Source organism: Myotis davidii, unplaced genomic scaffold, assembly GCF_000327345.1.
Source record: "Myotis davidii unplaced genomic scaffold, ASM32734v1 scaffold438, whole genome shotgun sequence".
Classification (NCBI taxonomy): Eukaryota; Metazoa; Chordata; class Mammalia; order Chiroptera; family Vespertilionidae; genus Myotis; species Myotis davidii.
This window is the reverse complement of record NW_006290031.1, coordinates 4,239,760-4,261,440: the sequence shown is the minus strand read 5'-3', so window position 1 is coordinate 4,261,440 and position 21,681 is coordinate 4,239,760. Positions and strand designations below refer to the sequence as shown.

At 41.0% G+C, this 21,681-nt stretch overlaps 1 protein-coding gene across 1 annotated transcript in view; it reads left to right on the top strand.

Annotated features, from left to right (window-relative positions):
- FAT4 (FAT atypical cadherin 4) overlaps positions 1-16,355 on the top strand; it is a 148,221-nt gene extending 131,866 nt beyond the window's left edge. Inside the window, 6 exon segments of the mRNA XM_015563360.1 lie at positions 906-991; positions 1,839-2,018; positions 4,649-4,773; positions 6,598-6,815; positions 11,960-12,221; positions 14,367-16,355. Coding sequence (XP_015418846.1) covers positions 906-991; positions 1,839-2,018; positions 4,649-4,773; positions 6,598-6,815; positions 11,960-12,221; positions 14,367-16,225 — 2,730 coding nt within the window. The 3' untranslated portion in view covers positions 16,226-16,355.
- The last annotated feature ends 5,326 nt before the right edge of the window (positions 16,356-21,681 follow it).

Below are 21,681 nucleotides of genomic sequence, written 5' to 3'. Positions count from 1 at the left end.
GCCCTGCTGTTAAAATTAAACTCAAATGATAACCATTCTTATAAATTAATATTTGCATAGACAGTTGAGCCTTGAACGACATGGGTTTGAATTGTGTGCATCCACTTATATGTGGATTTCTTTCAATAAATACCTGTACTGTTTGATCCAGGATCAGGAGGCAGAGGGCTGACTGCACTCATTGGTCTTTGCCACTTTATCTAGAGAGCGTACACCTATCTTGGTATCTACAGGGGGGTCCTGAATTAACAGATAAAGAGGGACAACTTAAGTTTTTGGAAGTCAACAGTTATATGCAGATTTTCAACCTCATACTCTTTATAAATAATGATTCTTATTATTGAAAAAGCATCTAATTTATTTCTGTACATTATCTCAAAAATTTAACTTGAATGCATGTATTACAATATTCTTAGGTCGCTATAATAGTATGTACATTATACTTTCAAAATCTTTTTGTACATATGCATGAAATATTATTGGAAGAAGACTTTAAAAAATTAGAAATATAATGTGTGTGTTTTTCATTTGCTACACCAGTTGGCTAGTAGAATAAACAGGTTTATCACTATTGTAACTCCAGGAAGCTGTCTCAGACCCTTTGTGTAATATCTAAGAGATGTTTATGGCATTTTGATTCTTTCATCTATAAAAAGGGAGCCTGGAGAAGGTTTTTTAAAGCACCTTCCCACCCCTTATATTAATTCCTTCCCAATTTAGTTTTAGGCATATCAAAGAAATATGTGTCTATAACTTACTATTGTATTGTATTTATTATGCTGAATCAGTGTGTTATCACAATTTTAAAATCATGTCCACATCGAAACCAGCCCCGGGCAGTGTTGGCTGGAAAGGACACTGGGGCAGTAGCAGCCCGCTGAACGCTTCCTTCTCTTGCTGTGCAGGCAGCTTCCTTAACTGTGGACTCTTGTTCTGAGAACCAAGAACCAGGATACTGCACTGTCAGTAACGTGGCCATCTCAGATGACTGGTACGTACAACTGCTAGTTTGATCTTTACCATTACTTGACGTTCAAAAGGAAATTATACAATTGAAAGTAATTTTATTATGCAAAGTATTACATCAAAATTTAAGGTATTTCATCCTCTCCAAAGAGATTGTTGTGCTACAAAACAAAAAGTTAATAAGTAGTGTACAAAATTTGTTTTTAAAAAGAAGGTGTGAAATGAAGTGGCCAGGATGAGAAAGGAAAGATGCACATAGCCTAGACTCTAAGAATCCTGGTGAAATAGTTGCATGTGACTTGGGTCCTGAAAGGCTAGGATAAGGGCTCCACTCCTTTTAGACATAGTCTCTGAACGTTGTATGTGACAAGTAGTGACAGATATTTATCAATAGCACTTCAAAGTGGAACACATCATGACCCTATCTAAAACATAAATAACTTTAGTAGAAATAGTAACAAACAGAAAAATAAACAGTGTCACATAATCCATTGCAGTAATCAACTTATTGGCATTCCTTATCATCTCTATAGTGAAGGGAAAGTGTAATCTGACATTAACATTAGAGTTGTCCCTACTCCTAACGCATTTTATATTCTTTCTGATAGTGTGCTCCTTGCTAATTCAACATAGTTATATACATCCCACTTGACTATCTGCAAATACCATTTCTATAAGTTGTATTATTATTCAGACCTTAAATAATTCTGTAGGTACCTATCTGGTGGATATTACCTACACATCAGTAATGTTTTCCACTCAAATTTACCATCCTATAACACCTGCCAGAAAAAGTTATCTTCACATTTTTTTAAATGAAACCTGCTAAAATCTACCATGTCAGTACTAACATACTTTTCTTTCTTATGAAGGACTCTTGACGTTCAGCCAAATCGAGTCACAGTTGGAGGCATCCGATCGCTAGACCCAGTTCTTCAGAGGAGAGGACACGTGGAAAGCCATGATTTCATCGGGTGCATCATGGAGTTTGCAGTGAATGGAAGGCCCCTGGAACCCAGCCAAGCTCTGGCTGCTCAAGGCATCCTAGACCAGTATGACAATTTTATTTCTTATTCTTTTAAAGAAAATGCAAAAAGTGTAGGATAATTGACCATCAAATTATGAAATTGCTGTGTCCAAAGCCCTAAAAGTATGCATTATTCTGTATCTTCATGATCAAAGGTTAGAGTAGTAGTATATGTACATAATGCCTTTATATATGCCTTTTTATAAGGAATAGTCTAATAGTGATTTTCCCACAAATTGTGCTTCATGTGAATTATATATTTTATGACTTTTCAGAAAATTTATAAATTGAAATTGAATTCTCTTTCAATGAGAATTTTTGTCTAATTTTCATCGCTCTGTCATGAAAGTTTCTAAATTTAAGACTGGAGCTTCACTGGAAATATTATTTTATCTTATACTTAATAAGGTGAGCTTTATTTCTAAACATATCTTATTTTGATATGATGGATGTCATTCTCTTTGGATATGTTAGAATAAAGAGACTTAGAGACTAATTATGTCAAAGCTCCCAAATTTGAGAATTCACTTTTATTTTTTAAATTTCAGATTTATCTGGTGTCTATGAAGACCAACATTTATTGATATATGCACCAGCAGTATTCTTAGCATTTTACACTATCAGTTCTTTTAACCTTGACAATCATTTTGTGAGGTAGATATACTTTCATTTTACAGATGAAGTAACTGAGCTACTTAGACTTGTAAAATCTTGCCCCAAGTCAACCAGCTAGTGAGTTAAGTCATGAGGTAGGCACCTGGCCCGGAGCTCCTGAGGAGTTTGTAGTCAGTTTAAATTCATGTTTACTAACCTCTAGTGTGGACGTAATATTGCCTGGCAGTTTATTGTATCCCCCTAGCTTAATAATTTTCACACGCTCTTCATGAGTAGATCATGCCTCCTCTTTCCACAGACCTCAAACATCCCCTGCCTCTTTTTCTCAGCTAATGAATTTGCTTCCAAAGTTCAGAAAATTTTACAGTCGAATGAAAACTCCCCAAAGCTCATTCCTCCACATCTGCCCATGTGTCCTGTAGCATACCTTGTAACCTGTTATAAATGAACTCTTCCTACTCCCACAAAGACCAAACAATAGCCTGCATCCCACAAACCTAAAAACAGTGCTCCAGCACTCAACTGTTTTTTTCTCATCTCACTGCATGCTGTTATTTCACCCATTTTATTTTAAAAAACACACAGCACCTTTATTAATCCCATTTTCCTTTTTTTCTACCACCTTAATTCTCTGTCTTTGAAAAATTGTTCTCTCTTTATCAAAGTGATTATTCACTTCTTTGGCTAAAATCAGTGGTCAATTCTCATCGTATTTGAATGTCAGCCATGTTAGGAACAGTCCATCACTCTCTCTCTCCCTAAAAGTAGTTTGTCAGTTTGTGCACATGGCATACTCCTGGTTTCCTACTATAATTCTTCCTTTCTCCTCCTTAATCTCCTCTAGTTTGTATCTATTTTCATTCTTGAAGTTACTTTTTATATAGTCCTTGGATTTAACTACTATCTCTAAAGCCGGTGACCCTTAAATAGTTATCATCAACTTGGCCTGTCCTCTGAACTTCATATCCAACACCCTGCTCAACTTTCCATGTGCGATTCTCTAACAAATATCACAAACTTAAGTTTAAAACTGAACTTCTGGCCCTCCTTCCTAACTCCTCCCTACCTCCTCCTTCCACAGATTTCCTCTCTCAGGTAGTAATAGCTCAATCTACCCACCGGCTCAGCCAAAACTGTTAGACTAACCTTTGGCCCCTCTCTTTCTGACACATGTCACATCTAATCTACCAGCAACCAGAATGATATTTTAAAAACAACATAGTTCCTACCCTGACATACCAGTCCGTCATGGTCAGGCCTCCCGCTTAGCTCCTCACTACGTCGACTCACACTTCTCCTTGTCTCTGTGCTCTAACCATGTTGGGCCCTTTGGTGCTCCTCACACATGACAGGGCTTTCTCACTTGCTGTTTCCTCTGCCCAGAATCATCTTCTACCAGATTTACTTTGCTCTCTCACTTTGTTTAGGTCTTTATAAAAGTGATGGGTCCTTCCTTCACTGCCTGATCTAGAGACCCAGCAATCCCGAAGACCCCAATACCCATTCTCTGTCTCACCATTTCCGTAGAACTTCCATCTTTGAACATTTGTCTAAATTTGTTTTTTGCCCATTTCCCCCACAGGATAAACAAATATTCCATGAACACATGGTGTTTTTTCATCATGTTATCTCCAGGCTTGGCATAGTGCTTGCTATACAGAAGACATTTGATAAACATTAGTTGCATGAGTTGTCTGGTGGAGGAGATGTGCCTTCAAATAAATGTGTAGCCCAGAGAGCACGTTAACTACAGTGGTTATTGGGCCAAGATGACTTGCTCCATTTAAAATTAATTTAAACAAAAAAGTTATCACCTCTTTTTCTTTGCCGTGTAAGGTGTTACTCTGTTTAATCTTCTCCTTTGTGAATGAGGCAGGTCATTTGTCACAGTTTGATTAAATGCTATACATGTTGTCACTTGAGTTTCAAAGAATTGAATGCACGAAACAAAGCAGGTTCATAAACATGTGTGTTTAATTTTAACACATTTCTCCCACCTTATCTTGTGTTTTCTGAGTCTTTGTTGTGACTTGCTTTCAGATGCCCCAGACTGGAAGGCGCGTGTACTCGCAGCCCCTGCCAGCACGGCGGCACGTGTACGGATTACTGGTCATGGCAGCAGTGTCACTGCAAAGAGGGGCTGACTGGCAAATACTGTGAAAAATGTATGCAAGCGTCTCATCTTTCACTGGAAATTATAGTAACTATGACAATATAGATATATGCTCCTAAATAAGGAATTTAAATTATGTTTCCATTCTAAATATTGGAAATATTAAATGGGCAATCATCAGTGAATATAGTGACATTTTATATTTTTAACTTGAGGAAGAGTGACAGCCATTTAAAATTATTTACTAAATACATCATTCGTTTCCTTTTTAATATATATATAATTGATTTCAGAGAGGAAGGGAGAGGGAGAGAGAGATAGAAACATCAATGATGAGAGAGAATCATTAATGGGCTGCCTCCTGTAAGCCCCACACTGGGGATTGAGCCCACAACCTGGGCATGTGCCCTTGACCAGAATCGAACCTGGGACCCGTCAGTCTGCAGGTTGACGCTCTATCCACTGAGCCCTGCTAGGGCTCCATTTTAAAATTATATCACTTATATTTGGCTTATTTTTAGGAAAGCTAGGCAATCTACAAGGCCAGGGGCTTCATATTATCTGCCTTTTGGCAATATTTCTCTGGTGAATATTTTATATTTGGTAGAAAAATGTAAATGATAAATCACTGAACACAGGACTCAAAACATCATACAATGCATTATAATCTATTACAATTGAAATGATACTTGAATTTTAACTTTCAATTATTAAAATTGGTTTTAAATCCTTTTATTAGTGATTTGTTTCTAAACCCTAATGTTAATAAGATATTAATGATGTTAAAGCCATCATTAGACCATGACTTTTTCTAATTTCAAGGTGTACATCCACTAACTATCCAACCCTATTGAGCTCTCTTTTTAAAAATTGCTTCATTTTCTAATCAGAGGTTAGTACTGAAATCACTGCATTTAACTGACTACTTTTTAAAAGAGTCATTTGGTTCTATTATAATATGAGAATAAATAGAAATTCATGATTAAATTAAGGACGCTATAATAAAAAATATGTTAGTAGAAGAGGTATAATTGTGTTTAATTATTTAGGTTAAAATCACAACATAGCCAAAGGGCTTTGACACATATTTTTTAAAGTAATGAGTATTTAATAAGTAGGAGCCAAATTATATCTGAATATGAAATGTGTCATTGGCTTTAGAAATACCTTGCTTTGAAAAAATGTAATTTACATACTATAAAACTTGCCTTTTTGACATGTACCATTGAATGCTGAAGCCCTTTTTTGCTAATTTGATGTTTTTTCTTTAGCTATGGTGCTATAACAAACTGCCATACTTCAGTAGTGTGAAACCATTATCAAATTATAATAAGTCATAATTATAAATGATGGTAAATTAAATTCTGTATGATTATTACTAATCATCAAGTCAGTTAAAATATAAATATGTGATTATATATTTTTTCTTCAAGTTTCTAATTGCTAGAGACTTTAAAGATTGCAAATCACTTTAACTATGAAAATATATATTCATTCATGAATTTTGGAAACACAGTAAACCATTATAAATAAATAATGATTCACTGTGTTTCCCCCAAATTTTAACAGGTGGCAATCTCTTCAGATATCCATAATCTATATCAAGTATCAAGTATTTAATGAATATTTACCCAATGATTAATGTGTGTCATAAAATGTTTTACATTTCATGGTTCTGAAATGGATTTAAGCATTTGAAATCAACTCCTACAATAATTCACATGTGGCAATTATTTTTTCCCAATAGGAGAATTGGGAGACATGAATTCGAAACACAATATTTTTATTGTCCCTTTTTATAATGTTTTGTCACCTGTAGACACTCTTTGGGAAATAGTGGGTGCATTTATTTGTCCCTTTCTTTGTTGGCTTGCAGCTATTACTCCTGACACTGCCTTGTCATTGGAAGGCAAAGGGCGCTTGGACTACCACATGAGCCAGAACGAGAAGCGGGAGTATCTGTTAAGACAGAGCATACGCGGGGCCACGATGGAGCCTTTTGGTGTGAACAGTCTGGAAGTAAAGTTCAGGACACGGAGCGAGAATGGCATTTTAATCCACATCCAAGAAAGCAGCAATTATACTACTGTGAAGGTAAGATAGAAGCTCATGGTGACTTCATTTGGTTAGACCGCCTGCCGGGTCATGGTTTAAATCACTTCTCCCACAATTCCTGTCCTCTGCTCTTACAGCCCGTTAGAGTTCCGACTGATGCTGGGCACTAGTCCAATATCGTCTATCTTAGCTATTTCCCAGGCATTGGCCAGGGTAACAAAGACCTGCATGGTTTGGTTTCTAAACACTTTTGTCTTGGTTTAGAGTAGAGAGCCCTGCTAGGTAGGCCAGCAGGGAAAGAATTTGTTGCGATCTATGTTGTCTGATAAAAATTTATATTGCTTTTCCCCCTACTTTTAAACGAAGTAAAACAAAAGGATAATGTGTCTTTGAAAAGGAAAAATACTTTTCTCCAAGAATTATATCAAACAATGGTATGTGTACAGGGCGGGGCAAAAGTAGGTTTACAGTTGTTCTTATGGAAAATAATACAATGGTTAATAAGTAATAATTTAAGAAGAAACTCTGTTTCATGTACTCATAACTCTAAACCTATGTTTGCCCCACCCTGTATGTGTAAGGGCAGGACTGCAATAAGGGCAAACATTTGAAATTATCTGGCTTTACTCTGTAGCATATTTTCAACTCACCTCCTGGTAAACCCTGTGAAATTAAGTATCTTTGGAATTATTATAAGTATTTTATAGCTAAATTCTCTAAATCTCTAAATAAATATTTTTAAACATCATATTTCATGAAAACAGTGGATTGATTTATCATTAGGCTTTTACATCATTTCTTGTTTTTTTCTTGACTGTAAATGAGGCACTGCAGTGGTGAATAATTTCATTAGACATGCATTTTCCATCAACTCAGAATTCTTTATTCCTAAAATGATCATTCTGCTTTCTATTCCACAAAAAAGACATCTCTTAGGTAATCATTTTCTTCAGTTTAGTTATATCGATTGCTTTCTACATTACTTTGTATATTATAATTCTCATAACTTTTGAAAATTACTAGAAGCTTAGCTAATAAAGCCTAAAGCAAAATGCATAGAAAAGTGCTAGGTTTAATTCACATATAATACAAAAAATAAAAACATGTTCACCTTTAAACTTCAGCCTCTTTTTTTTTTTTTATTGATTTCAGAGAGGAAGGGAGAGGAAGAGAGAAAGAAACCAATGATGAGAGAGAATCATTGGTTGGCTGCCTCCTGCACACCCCCTACTGGGGATTGAACCCACAGCCCAGGCATGTGCCCTTGACCAGAATTGAACCTGGGACCCTTCAGTCCACAGGCCAACACTCTATCCACCGAGCCAAACCAGCTAGAGCCAGCCTCTTTATTCTCAAAATTTCTCTTTATCCAAGCCAACTCTAGTTGGTATGTTCCATGTACACATCTTTAATAAGAAGTAAAAAATACCAATCTTTTAAAAATTATCCTATCTAATAAAGAAGGAATATGCAAATTGACCATCACTCTGTCACAAATATGGCGGCGCCCATAGCCACAAGATGGCAGTGTCCAGTCCCCTCAGCCCTGCCGGATTCCCCTAGTCCTTTCAGCCCCACCAGGGAGGTGTCAGGCATGTGGTGCGGCCGGGTGGGTTTGGCCACTCCTTGTGCCTGCTAGGAGTCCCACAGTCCTTTCAGCCCAGCCGGGGGTGGGCAGCAGACGCAAGGTGCGGCCAGACCTGCCCTTTGGCTGCCTAGCTGATGCCTGAGGTGCAGGCGAGGTCGGATGGTGGCTGCCAGCCACCTAGGGCCATCTGAGGCTCAGGTGACCAGGGCCGGCCAAGGCTTGTGCTGCCGACAGTGGCAGCAGCAGAGGTGTGCTGGGGGCATCGCCTTCCCCTGAGGGCTCCTGGACTGTGAGAGGGGGCAGGCTGGGCTGAGCCCCCCCCCTCCAGTGCATGAATTTTTATGCACTGGGCCTCTAGTCATATTATAATCCCCTAGTCTAGTCATTCCCATCTGGGGGTGATGTTACCTTGGATAGACACTTGGCAATGTCTGGAGACAATTTTTATTGTCCTGGTTTGGGGGGATGGTATATCTCTAAACATCCTACAGTGCACAACACAGCATCCCACAAAAAAGAACCATTCAGTTCAAAATGTCATTGGTGCCAGAGTGAGAAACTGCCCTAACCCAGGCCTCAGGAACATCTTCAGCCTGTCACTCTACCTCCACTATGGAAACAAAGAGCCAGTTCCCGAATTAACAGAGCAACTACAAAACAAAGCATGCGAGTCGTTGTATAATGTTATTAGTTGGTGTTTATCATTTTCATTGGAAAGTGTATGAAAAGCCAAGAAAACAAAGAAGCAGAGAGAGAAGCAGACCTGCATGTCTATAGGAAATGTTTTATGTGCGTTCAGAGGCTCTGACATGGAGGTCTGCGCATTATCCGTTAAGCTGCGTCCAAGTCCTTGTGCCATTTAAATGACATGTGAACATTTCTGCACGCTATCTCCTTAAGCCAAGACGTGCAACATGCAATGTGGGTGGAGACACCGGAGGCAGACTTTCCTCTTCCTTGAGGAAGAGGCTGAATGTCAGGATCCATTTTTGTCACCGTAACATCTCGCATTTCCCACAGCCCGGCAGCAGGCTGCTTCTCCAGATTGTGTGCCCTGGGTAGCGAGTGCTTTGGAAGAGAAGGGCAAAGTCAGTGCAAACGAATAAAAATAATGACTACAGAGACCAAAAGGCACATTTCTTTTGTATGAAATTTTGAAGAGCATCTTTTCAGAGATGAAAGGGGCTTGGCAGGTAAAGTAAGTAGATTAAAAACAACCACCACCAAAACCAGGGAATCAGGAGACGTCAGTAGACAGGAGGAGGGTGACTGTTGGGAGCAGGCACGCTGTTTGGATGACAGGAATACAATGTGCTTGTGCAGCCCGGGAGCCAGTTCAAATGACGGACTTATCAGCCAGCTTATCAGTGGCCACGGCCCCTGGTTTTCTTCTTTCTTTCCTTTGGCTCTCTTTCTGACAGTTTCCTTCTTCCTTTTTGCATACTCTAAATCAGCTTCTCTCTCTCTCTCTCCCTCTTTCTCTCTCTCTCTCTCTCTCTCTCTCTCTCTCTCTCTCTCTCTCACACACACACACACACACACACACATTCTGTGAAAATGAAAAAGGACGGGGTTGTAAACGGTTGTGGAAGAGAGGGTCAGTGGTGAGCAGCAATAGCAGTGTGAGAAGAGATGCGAATATATCAATAGAATCTGTCTGGATAAAAAAGGAAAATGAGGGTGAGGACATCTCAGCCAGAAAAGCAAAAGGAGAGTCCGCTTGTGTATAGTGTGTTGACACTATAAAGTGTTCCCCAAACCTCCCGTCTGTCGTGGCGTGTTGTGCCTCTCCATGTTGGAGTTCTGTAATAACAGATGATGGATTTACTACTCCACATCAATTCTGTGGTTTGGTGCAGAGCTTTTTGGTTTGTTTTGTTTCTAAGCGAGGCTAGGTATATTGTACATACTTGGGATGAGGGATTCAGAGGTCTGTCGATTAAAAAATAAATAAATGAACAAAGCAAAACATTAGCAGGATGTTTGGAAAGTTAAAAAGAATACAGGAGTTTGGTAGAGTATTATTAGGGAAAAGGAAAACATGAAGAATGTTGTCATGTTCTTATTGAATCCACTCTGTGGATTATCCCGAAGACCCCTCTTCAGATAAAAGGATGATGAGTTGTGATCCATCAGGCGAGAAACACAGAGCTGGGAAAAGGCTCTTCCCAAGGCCTGTTTCCAAAAAGGACTCTGGCTACAACCAAAGACGAGTTGCTGTTTTTACCGCATGTCATGAGACGTTGCCCATTTGATGAAATGTTATTGTCATTTAACCACAACTCTCTTTTTTTCTATCTGAGTTTGGTACTGAAATATATTATTATCTAGAGAGACTGCTTTAATAAAATATTACAATATGAATAACATATGTAAATGTGTTAGGCATATTTTCCACAGCACAGATGTCCTGACTTTGAGTTCTACCAGATGTGCTTGTTGCATGGAGAAATGGCATTTGATCTGAGTGACAACATAAACTGGTCCATCCTTTCATGCCTGTCATTTGAGACATGGTGTCACTTCATCCTCCTGCCGGCACCAGCTCTGTCTGGGAGTTTGATGGGATGATGCTCTCTGAACCAAATGTTCATCTGCCTCATAAATTATTTTATTTCCTAAAGTGTCTACTCGGAATACTGGAAACTTGGTTGGAAATGGGAGTAGGAGCATTGTGTTACCCAACGTTCTACTGGGCGAAGTAACAGAAACCGAATATCCCTTAGATAAATTGGAAGAGAGCCAAAGTGAAGACTTGCCCAGACACCTCATTATTAAGAACTCAACATTTATTCATCATAGTTCTTTTTAATCTCAATAACTTATGTAAATACTAGGCATGATTTCTTTCTAAGATTTCAGTGTGTCATATATGACAGGTGAAACAATTTATTTTTGTCTTTATTTTTCCAACTATTCTTCATTTTTATCTAAGAATTGACTTATTTTGCAAGTAGTTTTAATATTTTTATCATTATCGGCCATGTACTAAACTGACCAATTTTATTTACACTCACCATTGCCATTAAATTATAGGAAAGCATGCTCCGCCAGTATGGCTCCATTGATTGAGCATCGTCCCAGCACAAGAAGGTCACCCATTTGATTCTCAGTTAGGGCACAGGCTCGGGTTTCTGGTTCAATCCCCGGTCGGCGCAAGTGCAGGAGGCAACCGATTGATGGTTCTCCCCCACATTGATGTTTCTCTTCCTCTCTCTCCCTTTCGCCTTCTCTCTCTAAAATCAATAAAAACATATTTTTTGAAAAATTATAGGAAATCATTAAAAAATTAATTTACTTATCTTAAAAGGGCCATTCATCTCATTACTATCTCAGTTGTGTTCTGGAAGATAATTCTCTGCATCTTGAATAATTAAGTACAAATATAATAATACCTTGAAGACAATTGAAACTATTGAATGTGAAGGTATATGCTACCTAAAATCATAAAGCTTGATAAGTAAGTATACTTTAATATATTCAGTCTCTTCATCTATTCTAGCTGCTTTGAACTGACCAATATTTTAAGGTGTTACTTTGTTTTTATTCAAGTATGTTAGAGTTTAATTGTACATTGTCTTTAATATGTTTATAGATTAAGAATGGCAAAGTACATTTTACATCAGATGCAGGAATTGCTGGGAAAGTGGAGAGAAATATTCCTGAAGTGTATGTTGCTGATGGCCACTGGCATACTTTTCTAATCGGAAAAAATGGAACAGCCACAGTACTGTCCATCGACAGGCTATACAACAGAGATATCGCCCACCCTACTCAGAATTTTGGTGGCCTCGACGTGCTCACTATATCCCTTGGAGGAATTCCACCCAATCAAGCTCATCGAGATACTCAAACAGGTAAATGCTCATGCTGAGTACAATCACAAAGGAAAGGTAAAGCTGTTTCTCTAAAAGTAATCGGATTTCTGGTAATACCTATTATGAATATTCTAAGAATGTCATCACTAGCCTTGGAAAGTTTATAATGAATTATCGGCCATCACCCACCTTAGACATTCGCATTTGTTCTACCAAGTCATAGTTCAGCCCATGGTCTTTTGATGTTTCTTTGTCCACCAAGCATTTATTTATACATTTATTCACTTATTCATTTATTTGTTGATTCACACAACAGATAATTCTGAACCCTATGCTGGCTACTGTGAGTGCAATGGTGGACTTAATAAATAGCCACTTCCCTCGTAGAACACAAAGCCCAATAAGGGAGACAAACATTAATCAAATCATTATACAAGTAAATATATTATTTTAAGCTATAACAAATGATGTGAAGGGAGAATATAGAATTCTAAGAGATTTCCCAAAAGAGGGAAAAGGGAAGCTTTCCTGGAAAATTGGCATTTGTACTTAAATCTGAATTATGAAGATGAAGATGGGAGAATATGAAAGATTGAATTATTTTGATAGGAACTAAAAAAAAGTAGAGTAATTTAGCACCTTGGGGGCTGATGTCACAGGTAAAGGATGAAGTAGGTCCTTCTAAAACATGATATAGTTTTGTTCTTATTCTCAGAACAGTGGGAAGTTACTAAAAAATTAGTCTTAAAAGTGTCACATGATGTTAAAGATCTTTCAGGCTCTGCCATGGAGAATGCGTTGGAGGAGAACACCAGTGAACTTGCATAAATTACCTGGGAAAACATGGCAGTGAAGTGAGCTTTGACTAGTGTGGTGGAGAGGAGTTGTAAAGAAATGGATAGGAAAAAAGTATTTTTAAAAATTTAAGTCAACCAAACTGTTGGTGATTTTGGTAAAATTCAAGGAAGTTTCTGACTTTTCCACTAGAAGAAGGCTAGTTCCGCTGAGAAAGGCAAGTGCAGAAGAGTACAAGAAGAAGCAGGTCTATGGGAAATATCAAGATTTGGTAGGGGACATTTTGGGTGTGGAGCACCATTGAGAAAGACCTTTTGGTAGATGGGCCAGAATGAGGAGAGGACTTCCCCTGAAAATCCATTAGGAGTTATCAGTGTCAAGCAGGTAATTGAAGTCCTGAGCATGGATATGATTGAATGAGAAAGAAAGGAGCCTAAAAGGAAAATGGAGGGAGTAGGAGCAAATGCAGGAGATGTCTTAGCTCATGGAGAAAGAATGGATGAGGGACAGAAAGGTCACTGGGATGGAATGATGCATCAGTAAGAGGAAAATTGAAAAATGCATGAGAGAGTAATGGAATTAGGGCATCAAAGTCCAAGTCCAGGCCATAAGTCATTTATATTTAGCTTATTTGAAAATAGGATTGTTCATTCTTTGGTTTGTTTTAGAAAAACAAATCAATGTAAATCAGGCATTTTGTTAGTGACAAAATAGAGTTTGGGCTAATAGGAACATTAGCAAGATTAGCACACTCTAGTCTAGCAACGTTTTCTCAACTTCTTAAAAAAAATATTCTTCACCTTCTAAGGGGCCATTGTAGATCTTTTTCTAACCCCCAATATCCCCACCTCATGAGATATGAGTTATACTCTAAATCTGCCCTTTCAAGATCCACAAACCACTATAATAGCTAAGGCATTTCTCTTGCTTCCCTTTTTTTTGCTCAACTCCTTGTGAACAATATTCCCTCCATTGAGAATGCACGATCTAATGATGAAATCCATCGACCTATTTTGTGTTCTTTATAAGTATTTGTTAAAACAAATTTTATGTCTACGTATGCAGTTCTTGGTATAGAGACTACAAAAATAAAACAAATAGATGACCAAATAAATAAAAAGAAGGAGAAAAAGCAAATCCAGCCCATCTGGGTCATCCATAAATGTTCGGGAAGAGTGGGATCTGAGCGATCCTCCCCAATTTCCTTGTGGAAGGCTTGCTAAGACGTTAGCGTGTCAGATGCACAGATGTATTGCCCTGGAGCTGGATGATGGCTCCTAGGCGGTTGTCTCTAAGCGCCTGTGACATGATTGTGAAGCTTCCCTTGACCAGATTCCATCGCAGCCTCTGGTTTTCTCTAAATCGCCCCACGGCTCCTTCTCCCCGCAGGGTTCGATGGCTGCATCGCCTCTATGCTGTACGGTGGAGAGAGCCTGCCTTTCAGCGGAAAGCACAGCTTGGCCTCCATCTCCAAGACGGACCCCTCCGTGAAGATCGGCTGTCGTGGGCCCAACATTTGTGCCAGCAACCCCTGCTGGGGCGACTTACTGTGCATCAACCAGTGGTACGCCTACAAGTGCGTGCCCCCCGGGGACTGCGCCTCGCACCCCTGCCAGAACGGGGGCAGCTGCGAGCCGGGCCTGCACTCCGGCTTCACCTGCAGCTGCCCGGAGTCGCACACGGGGAGCACCTGTGAGACGGTGGTGGCTTGCCTGGGTGTCGTCTGTCCTCAGGGGCGGGTGTGCAAAGCCGGAAGCCCCGGAGGGCATGTCTGCGTTCTGAGTCAGGGCCCCGAAGAGCTCTCCCTGCCTCTGTGGGCCGTGCCCGCCATCGTGGGTAGCTGCGCCACCGTCCTGGCCCTCCTGGTTCTCAGCCTGATTCTCTGCAACCAGTGCCGGGGCAAGAGGACCAAGAACCCCAAGGAGGAGAAGAAACCGAAGGAGAAGAAGAAAAAGGGGAGCGAGAACGTGGCCTTCGATGACCCCGACAACATCCCCCCCTACGGGGACGACATGACGGTGCGGAAGCAGCCCGAGGGGAACCCCAAGCCAGATATCATTGAGAGGGAGAACCCCTACCTCATCTACGACGAGACCGATATCCCCCACAACTCGGAGACCATCCCCAGCGCCCCGCTGGCCTCCCCGGAGCAGGAGATCGAGCACTACGACATCGACAACGCCAGCAGCATCGCCCCTTCGGACGCGGACATCATCCAGCACTACAAGCAGTTCCGCAGCCACACCCCCAAGTTCTCCATCCAGCGGCACAGCCCCCTGGGCTTCGCGCGCCAGTCCCCCATGCCCCTGGGGGCCAGCAGCCTGACCTACCAGCCTTCCTACGGCCAGGGCTTGCGAACCAGCTCCCTGAGCCACTCCGCCGGCCCGACGCCCAACCCCCTGTCCCGGCACAGCCCCGCGCCCTTCTCCAAGGCCTCCACCTTCTACCGGAGCAGCCCGGCGCGGGAGCTGCACCTCCCCGCGCGGGACGGCCACGTGGCGGACATGCACGGGGACGCCTGCCAGCCAGGCATCTTCAACTACCCCACGAGGCTGGGCAGGAGGAGCAAGAGCCCCCAGGCCCTGGCCCCGCATGGCTCTCGACCCGGGAGCCGCTTGAAGCAGCCCATGGGGCAGATCCCTCTGGAATCCTCGCCGCCCGTGGGACTGTCCATCGAAGAGGTGGAGAGGCTCAACACGCCTCGCCCGAGGAACCCGAGCATCTGCAGCGCGGACCACGGCCGGTCCTCCTCGGAGGAGGACTGCCGGCGGCCGCTGTCCAGGACCCGGAACCCCGCCGACGGCATCCCCGCTCCGGAGTCTTCCTCCGACAGCGACTCGCACGAGTCTTTCACCTGCTCGGAGATGGAGTACGACCGGGAGAAGCCGATGGCCTACACTTCCAGGATGCCCAAGCTCTCGCAGGTCAATGAGTCGGATGCAGACGACGAAGATCATTACGGCGCCAGACTGAAGCCCCGGAGACACCACGGCCGCCGGGCGGAGGGGGCGCCCGTGGGCTCGCAGGCGCCCGGCGTGGCCGACAGCACGCTGCCCCTGAAGCTCGGCCAGCAAGCGGGGAATTTCAACTGGGACAACCTCTTGAACTGGGGCCCCGGCTTTGGCCACTATGTGGATGTGTTTAAGGATTTGGCATCTCTCCCCGAAAAAGCAGCAGCCAACGAAGATGGCAAAAGTGGGACAAGCCAGCCGGTCCCCAAAGAGGGGGAAGCCGAACAGTATGTGTGAGCGCCAGGTGCTGGCGCGATGGAGACAGGAACACAAGGGACGGACGCCCCCGCGGCCCGGCCAGCAGGTCACCCACCAGGGCGGGTCGTGTTTGCAAAGCCGGCCAGTAGGGGCTGGTGCTGGGGGGCAACTCAAAAATAATAGCCGCGATGCTGCTGAAACCGGCGCGGAACAGCTCTGTCATTTGGACGCGCCCCGTTGCATTTGTTGTCCTGCATGCTTCCTGCTTCGTACGGTGTGACCGGTGACCGGTGACCGGGGCGCAGCATTCGCCAAGGCCCGCGTGGTGACTTTAAGCAGGAATAGCGTTGCCATCGTAGAAATGAACTTGTGGCTGTCCCGGCGGGGTTGTGTATTGTTGCCGTTTGTGTTGCTATTGTTAACGTTTATGCTTGGCAAGACCCTCGAGGGCTTCTCCAATCCCTGTAAAGTGTAGAAAAGAGCCCCCCTGCCCTTGAACGAAAGACTAAGTATTAACGCTTCTCAGAATCGTAGCCTCCGTGTTCGATGTTTATCGGAAATGTCCGAAGGTTGGAATGCCTTGTACATGACCTTGGGTACTGAAGTGAAGTCATTGTGTTCAGCACTTTAGAACTTTCCTACGAAATTGTGTTAAAACTTCTGACTCTTCTGTGTAAACAGCGATGGTCCCATTTGCACCAGGCTTTCCGCTGAGGAACAGAGCGATTGCATGTTGTCCCAGAACACTGCCGCCTGCTGCCGTGGCCTGAGGCCCCGCCGCGCCTCTCGGAGACACTGTTGAAAGTTATTTATTGAAAAATGTTCTACGCTTTTAAATTTTTAAAGAATTGACTAAGCAAAGCCTATGATTGGACACACTCTTCAACCATGTAGCATGTACCCTAAGTACCCAGTTTTTATAATTTATATAAAGTCAAATTTCATCACTTCTTACATTCTGTCATTTTGTAGATCATTTTTTAATACCTGGTGAAAACGTGTTTTTGGTTTTGTTTTTACACCTAAGCTGTGTTTTTGATACTGATATTTTCTTATGCTGAATAGTTTTCTTACTTTCCGGGAAGGTAAGAAAATACTTTTTTTACATTTGTTACTTATGTAACGTTCATATTTTTCACATTTTGATATTTGTAACATACTGTATGCTTTCTACTTGTAAATGCCAACAATAGAATTAAAATATTTATTTAAAATATGTTGCATTCAGAGTGTGATGTTACATTTTCATCTCTCAACATTATTTTCTTCGCCTGATTGAAAATAGTTTCTACTTGTCAGTAGGGGGTGGCAAGTTGAACCATATACATGGGCAACCTCATTTTCTTTCAAAAAAACCTGAGTGTGGATAGTTGCCAGGACAGATATTTTAAGGTTGAGTTAGTGCATTCCTACCTGTCAGAGTTCTTGCACTTCCCAAGAGCATAATGAGTCTCGACTAGCCTGGGTCTTAGGGGACTAACTTGGTTGTGAACTTGGTGTAAGCATTCTGGCAATAAATGTTCAGAACTTCCCAGTAGAGTATGTTCACCGATGTCCAGCTTTGGACCAGGCTTATAGTTATAGGAGCAGCAGTGAATTAAAGCTAATGATGGGAAAATGTCTGGGATTCATTTTCTCCCAAATTTTCCTTTAAGTCCAGTGGTACAGAAAGAATGGCAGTGAAAGCTCACCTCCTCGTGCCCGTCTAAGTCCTTGATCACTCCGCCACATAAATTCGAAACAAATTCTGCCGACCTTAGCCAAGACAAACTTCTATCTGCAGGTAGTTACCCAGGAGCACAACAATTCAGGAAAGGAGCCCAGCCCAGGACAGGATCCATCTGTGCATAAATAGTCACATCTGAAAAACAGGACTTCTGCAAATCACCACACAGTCTCAGAACGTGTTATTAAACATCTGCCCCAGACCTAACATTTGCTGAGAACATTATTTTCCAACTGCACCACTGACTGGCCTACATTGAATAGGGTTTGAACAATATGTATAAGTTTTTAGTAAATAAAATAGCTTTAAATCAGTACCAACAAACTGAAATTTAGGCCAGAATTATTTGGTCATTTAATAATGTTGGGATTGCATTTTTGGTTTCAGAAGAGAAAATCAAATGTGGGTTTAATCTAAATGAGAACAGTCCTATACTGTGGTTTAGACTGAGTGTAAGACACTAAATTTTTTTGTCACCTGTGAGGAGCAAACATGTTGCAGTATTTCCCTATGAATGCTGGTATTATGAATTTGTGAGCCAAATGTGGGAACATGTTGATTGCATGGTATAACTCAAAACAGAAAACAGTTTTTTTCTCCAGAAACGCTGAAGCATCTCAATGTCTTCAAGGATATAAACTCCATAATTGAGAACAGAGCAGAAGCAAATTGATAAACACAATTACAGGAAGGGTTAAGGGGAAAGAACCTGACACCAAGACTGTGTCCCAGTTCTTCAGAATTCTTTGCGAGACAGAGAATTGCTGTTCCCTTCATTAATCAATCCCAGTTTAGGAATCAGGATTTTCTAGGACAATTTCTTGTCTGGTTTTTCTTGGAAATCATTTTCACTGAAGCAAAAACCATACTTAGAGCAAAACAAATCAGAAATGTATGGGACAAAAGTCTCACTTACAGTGGAGATTAATACTTCACTTACTGAAATAGTGAAGCGATGCAGCATGTATTATGGTTACCGGCGATTATGGACAAATCGACAAGATAGCAATTCCCTCAAATATATGGCTAATAGTGGCCTATATGTTCACACCCAAAATCACGACCTCGGAATTTTAATCCAGCCCCTGTAAGGCTTGACTGGACCACCTGGAACACAGTCATTCTTTGGAGCTTCTGTGCCCGGATTGTGAAAACGTTCTTTTCTTTCAGGCACACACTGCAAACACCTCATGGCCATGTGGCCAGGAGATGCAAGGATCTTGCCTCAGATCTGTCGGCCTGGACGGATGGCCTGGCACAGGACTCGCTCACTCACTTCTTAAGGAGCACATTGCTGCTGCTTTCAAGATTGTTTCTGGAATTTTCTAAATTAGCTGATGTCATTGATAGCTTATTCAGATCAATTAAAATTATTTTAAGATATGGAACCCTCAGAAGGGCTTGGAATGCTTCTCCCTTACGTGTTGCTAGGAAAATGTTTACCAGCACCAAGGTTGATGAGAAATGTAACTGACAAACTATTGAAAGTTATGTCCTTTATAAACATTTTTTTATAAAGGAAAATCAAATATATAACCATGTGATTTTATTACTTCCAGACACTCCATCTAAGAACAAGTCACTGTTTTCATGAAAATGCATTTTTACTTACTTAAATTCAACATCCTGGTAAAATTAGTCTGTAAAAGGTGGAAATAATTCTTAAATTTTAAATCAATAATTCAGCAATGTGCCTTTTCTTTTCCCAATTTATGTTATAGATCTAATTTTAAAGGACTAACATTTCTAGATGATTAAATTTACATTCCCTAGGAAAAAATAAACCTAAAATATAATGTGTTACAGTATACAGTATTAGAGCTTTTAGTGTGAAATAAAATATCAAAGTCTATGATAAATCTAGTATGTTTAATTTTAATTTCTCTGTGCTGGAAGTCTTATTCACTTTTTCAAAAATTATCTTTATTGTTGAAACTATTACTGATGTCCCCTTTTGCCCCTCCCCACTGACTCCCCCCACCCAGTGCCCACCCTCACCCCCCACTCCTAGGCCTTCATTGCACTACTGTCTATGTCCATGGGTTATGCATATATGCATTTAAGTTCTTTGGTTAAGCTCTCCCCCTGCTCCCCTTCCCTCTGAGATTGGTCAGTCTGTTCCATGCTTCCATGTCTCTGGATCTATTTTGTTTCTAAATTTACTTTGTTCATTATATTCCACGTACAAGTAAGATCATATGATACTTGTCTTTTTCTGACTGACTTATTTCACTTAGCATAATATTCTCCAGGTCCTTCCATGCTGTATCAAAGGGTAAGAAGTCCTTCTTTTTTATAGTTGCATTGTATTCCATTGTGTAAATGTACCACAGCATTTTTATCCACTCATCTACTGATGGGCACTTGGGCTGTCTCCAAATCTTAGCTACTGTAAATAGTGCCACTATGAACATAGGAGTACATATATTCTTTCTGATTGGTGTTTTGTCTTAGGATATATTTCTAGAAGTGGGATCACTGAGTCAAATGGGAGTTCCACTTTTAATTTTTTGAGGAAACTCCATACTGTTTTCCATAGTGGCTGCGCTAGTCTGCATTCCCACCAGCAGTGTACATACTAAGGTTCCCTTTTCTCCACATCCTCACCAGCACTTGTCATTTGTTGATAGTAGCCATTCTGACAGGTTTGAGGTGATACCTCATTGTCGTTTTAATTTTCATCTCTGTGATGATTAGTGACTTTGAATATTTTCTCACGGGTTTCTTGGCCATCTTTATGTCCTCTTTAGAGAAGTGTCTATTTAAGTCTTCTGCCCATTTTTAAATTGGATTCTTTGTCTTCCTTTTGTTAAGTTGTATTGTGAAGGAAAACCCCTATTCCGTAAAACTACTGTTTGGAATTCTCTGCTATTCTTTATATGGCCTCTATCTAATTCTGAAAAAGTAACTTTGCTTTCTAGCCTGCTTGAATAGTGGGGGAGATAAACTTAGCTGTCTGACCTTGTAGGCCAGAGACTAGATACACCCAATGCCATGCCAGGTGCATTTTTAATTGATAGAACCGTGTAGTTTTCAAGGCTGCTGCCAGCAAGGGAACAAAGGGCTGGCTCTTCCATTAAAAGGGAAGTTCTGCTTGTAGCTTTGCTTAGAATTTGGATTCATTTCCCTGAGCCCGCCGCGGTGAATAAAGGGTAACTCCAAACTCTCAGAGCGCTGTTTGGTTCTTGTCTGGTTTTTCTGTAACAGTATGAGTTTTTTTATATATATTTTGGAAATTTATATATCAGATGGATCATTGGCAAATATGTTTTCCCATATAGTTAAATTCCTTTTCATTTTGTTGATGGTTTCTTTTGCTGTGCAGAAGCTTTTTATTTTGATGTAGTTCCATTTGTTTATTTTTCCCTCAGTTTCCTTTGCCCTAGGACAGGGGTGAGCAAACTTTTTGTGAGTGCGTGCCAAAACCAGCAAAATCTCTGACTAAAATTCTTCTGCGTGTCAAACCCTAATTTTTTGAGAACATGTTACGCCTACTTGATATCTCTTAAGGTGTACATATGTGAAGAACCTTGAAGAAATAATAAAATTCATTCGAGCAACAAAAACACAGTATATGATGATGAAATATAGATTTATTTTTTAATGTATACATGTACACCGATAGTCCGACAGAAAACTTTATGACTCCATTTGATATTATCAGTGGGACTTTTGCTGCTGCATCACTGATGACAGATTTTACATCAGGTTTATACTTCGTGACCTTCAGAGATATGCACGAGCTACTACTTTCATCCGTCAGGCTATC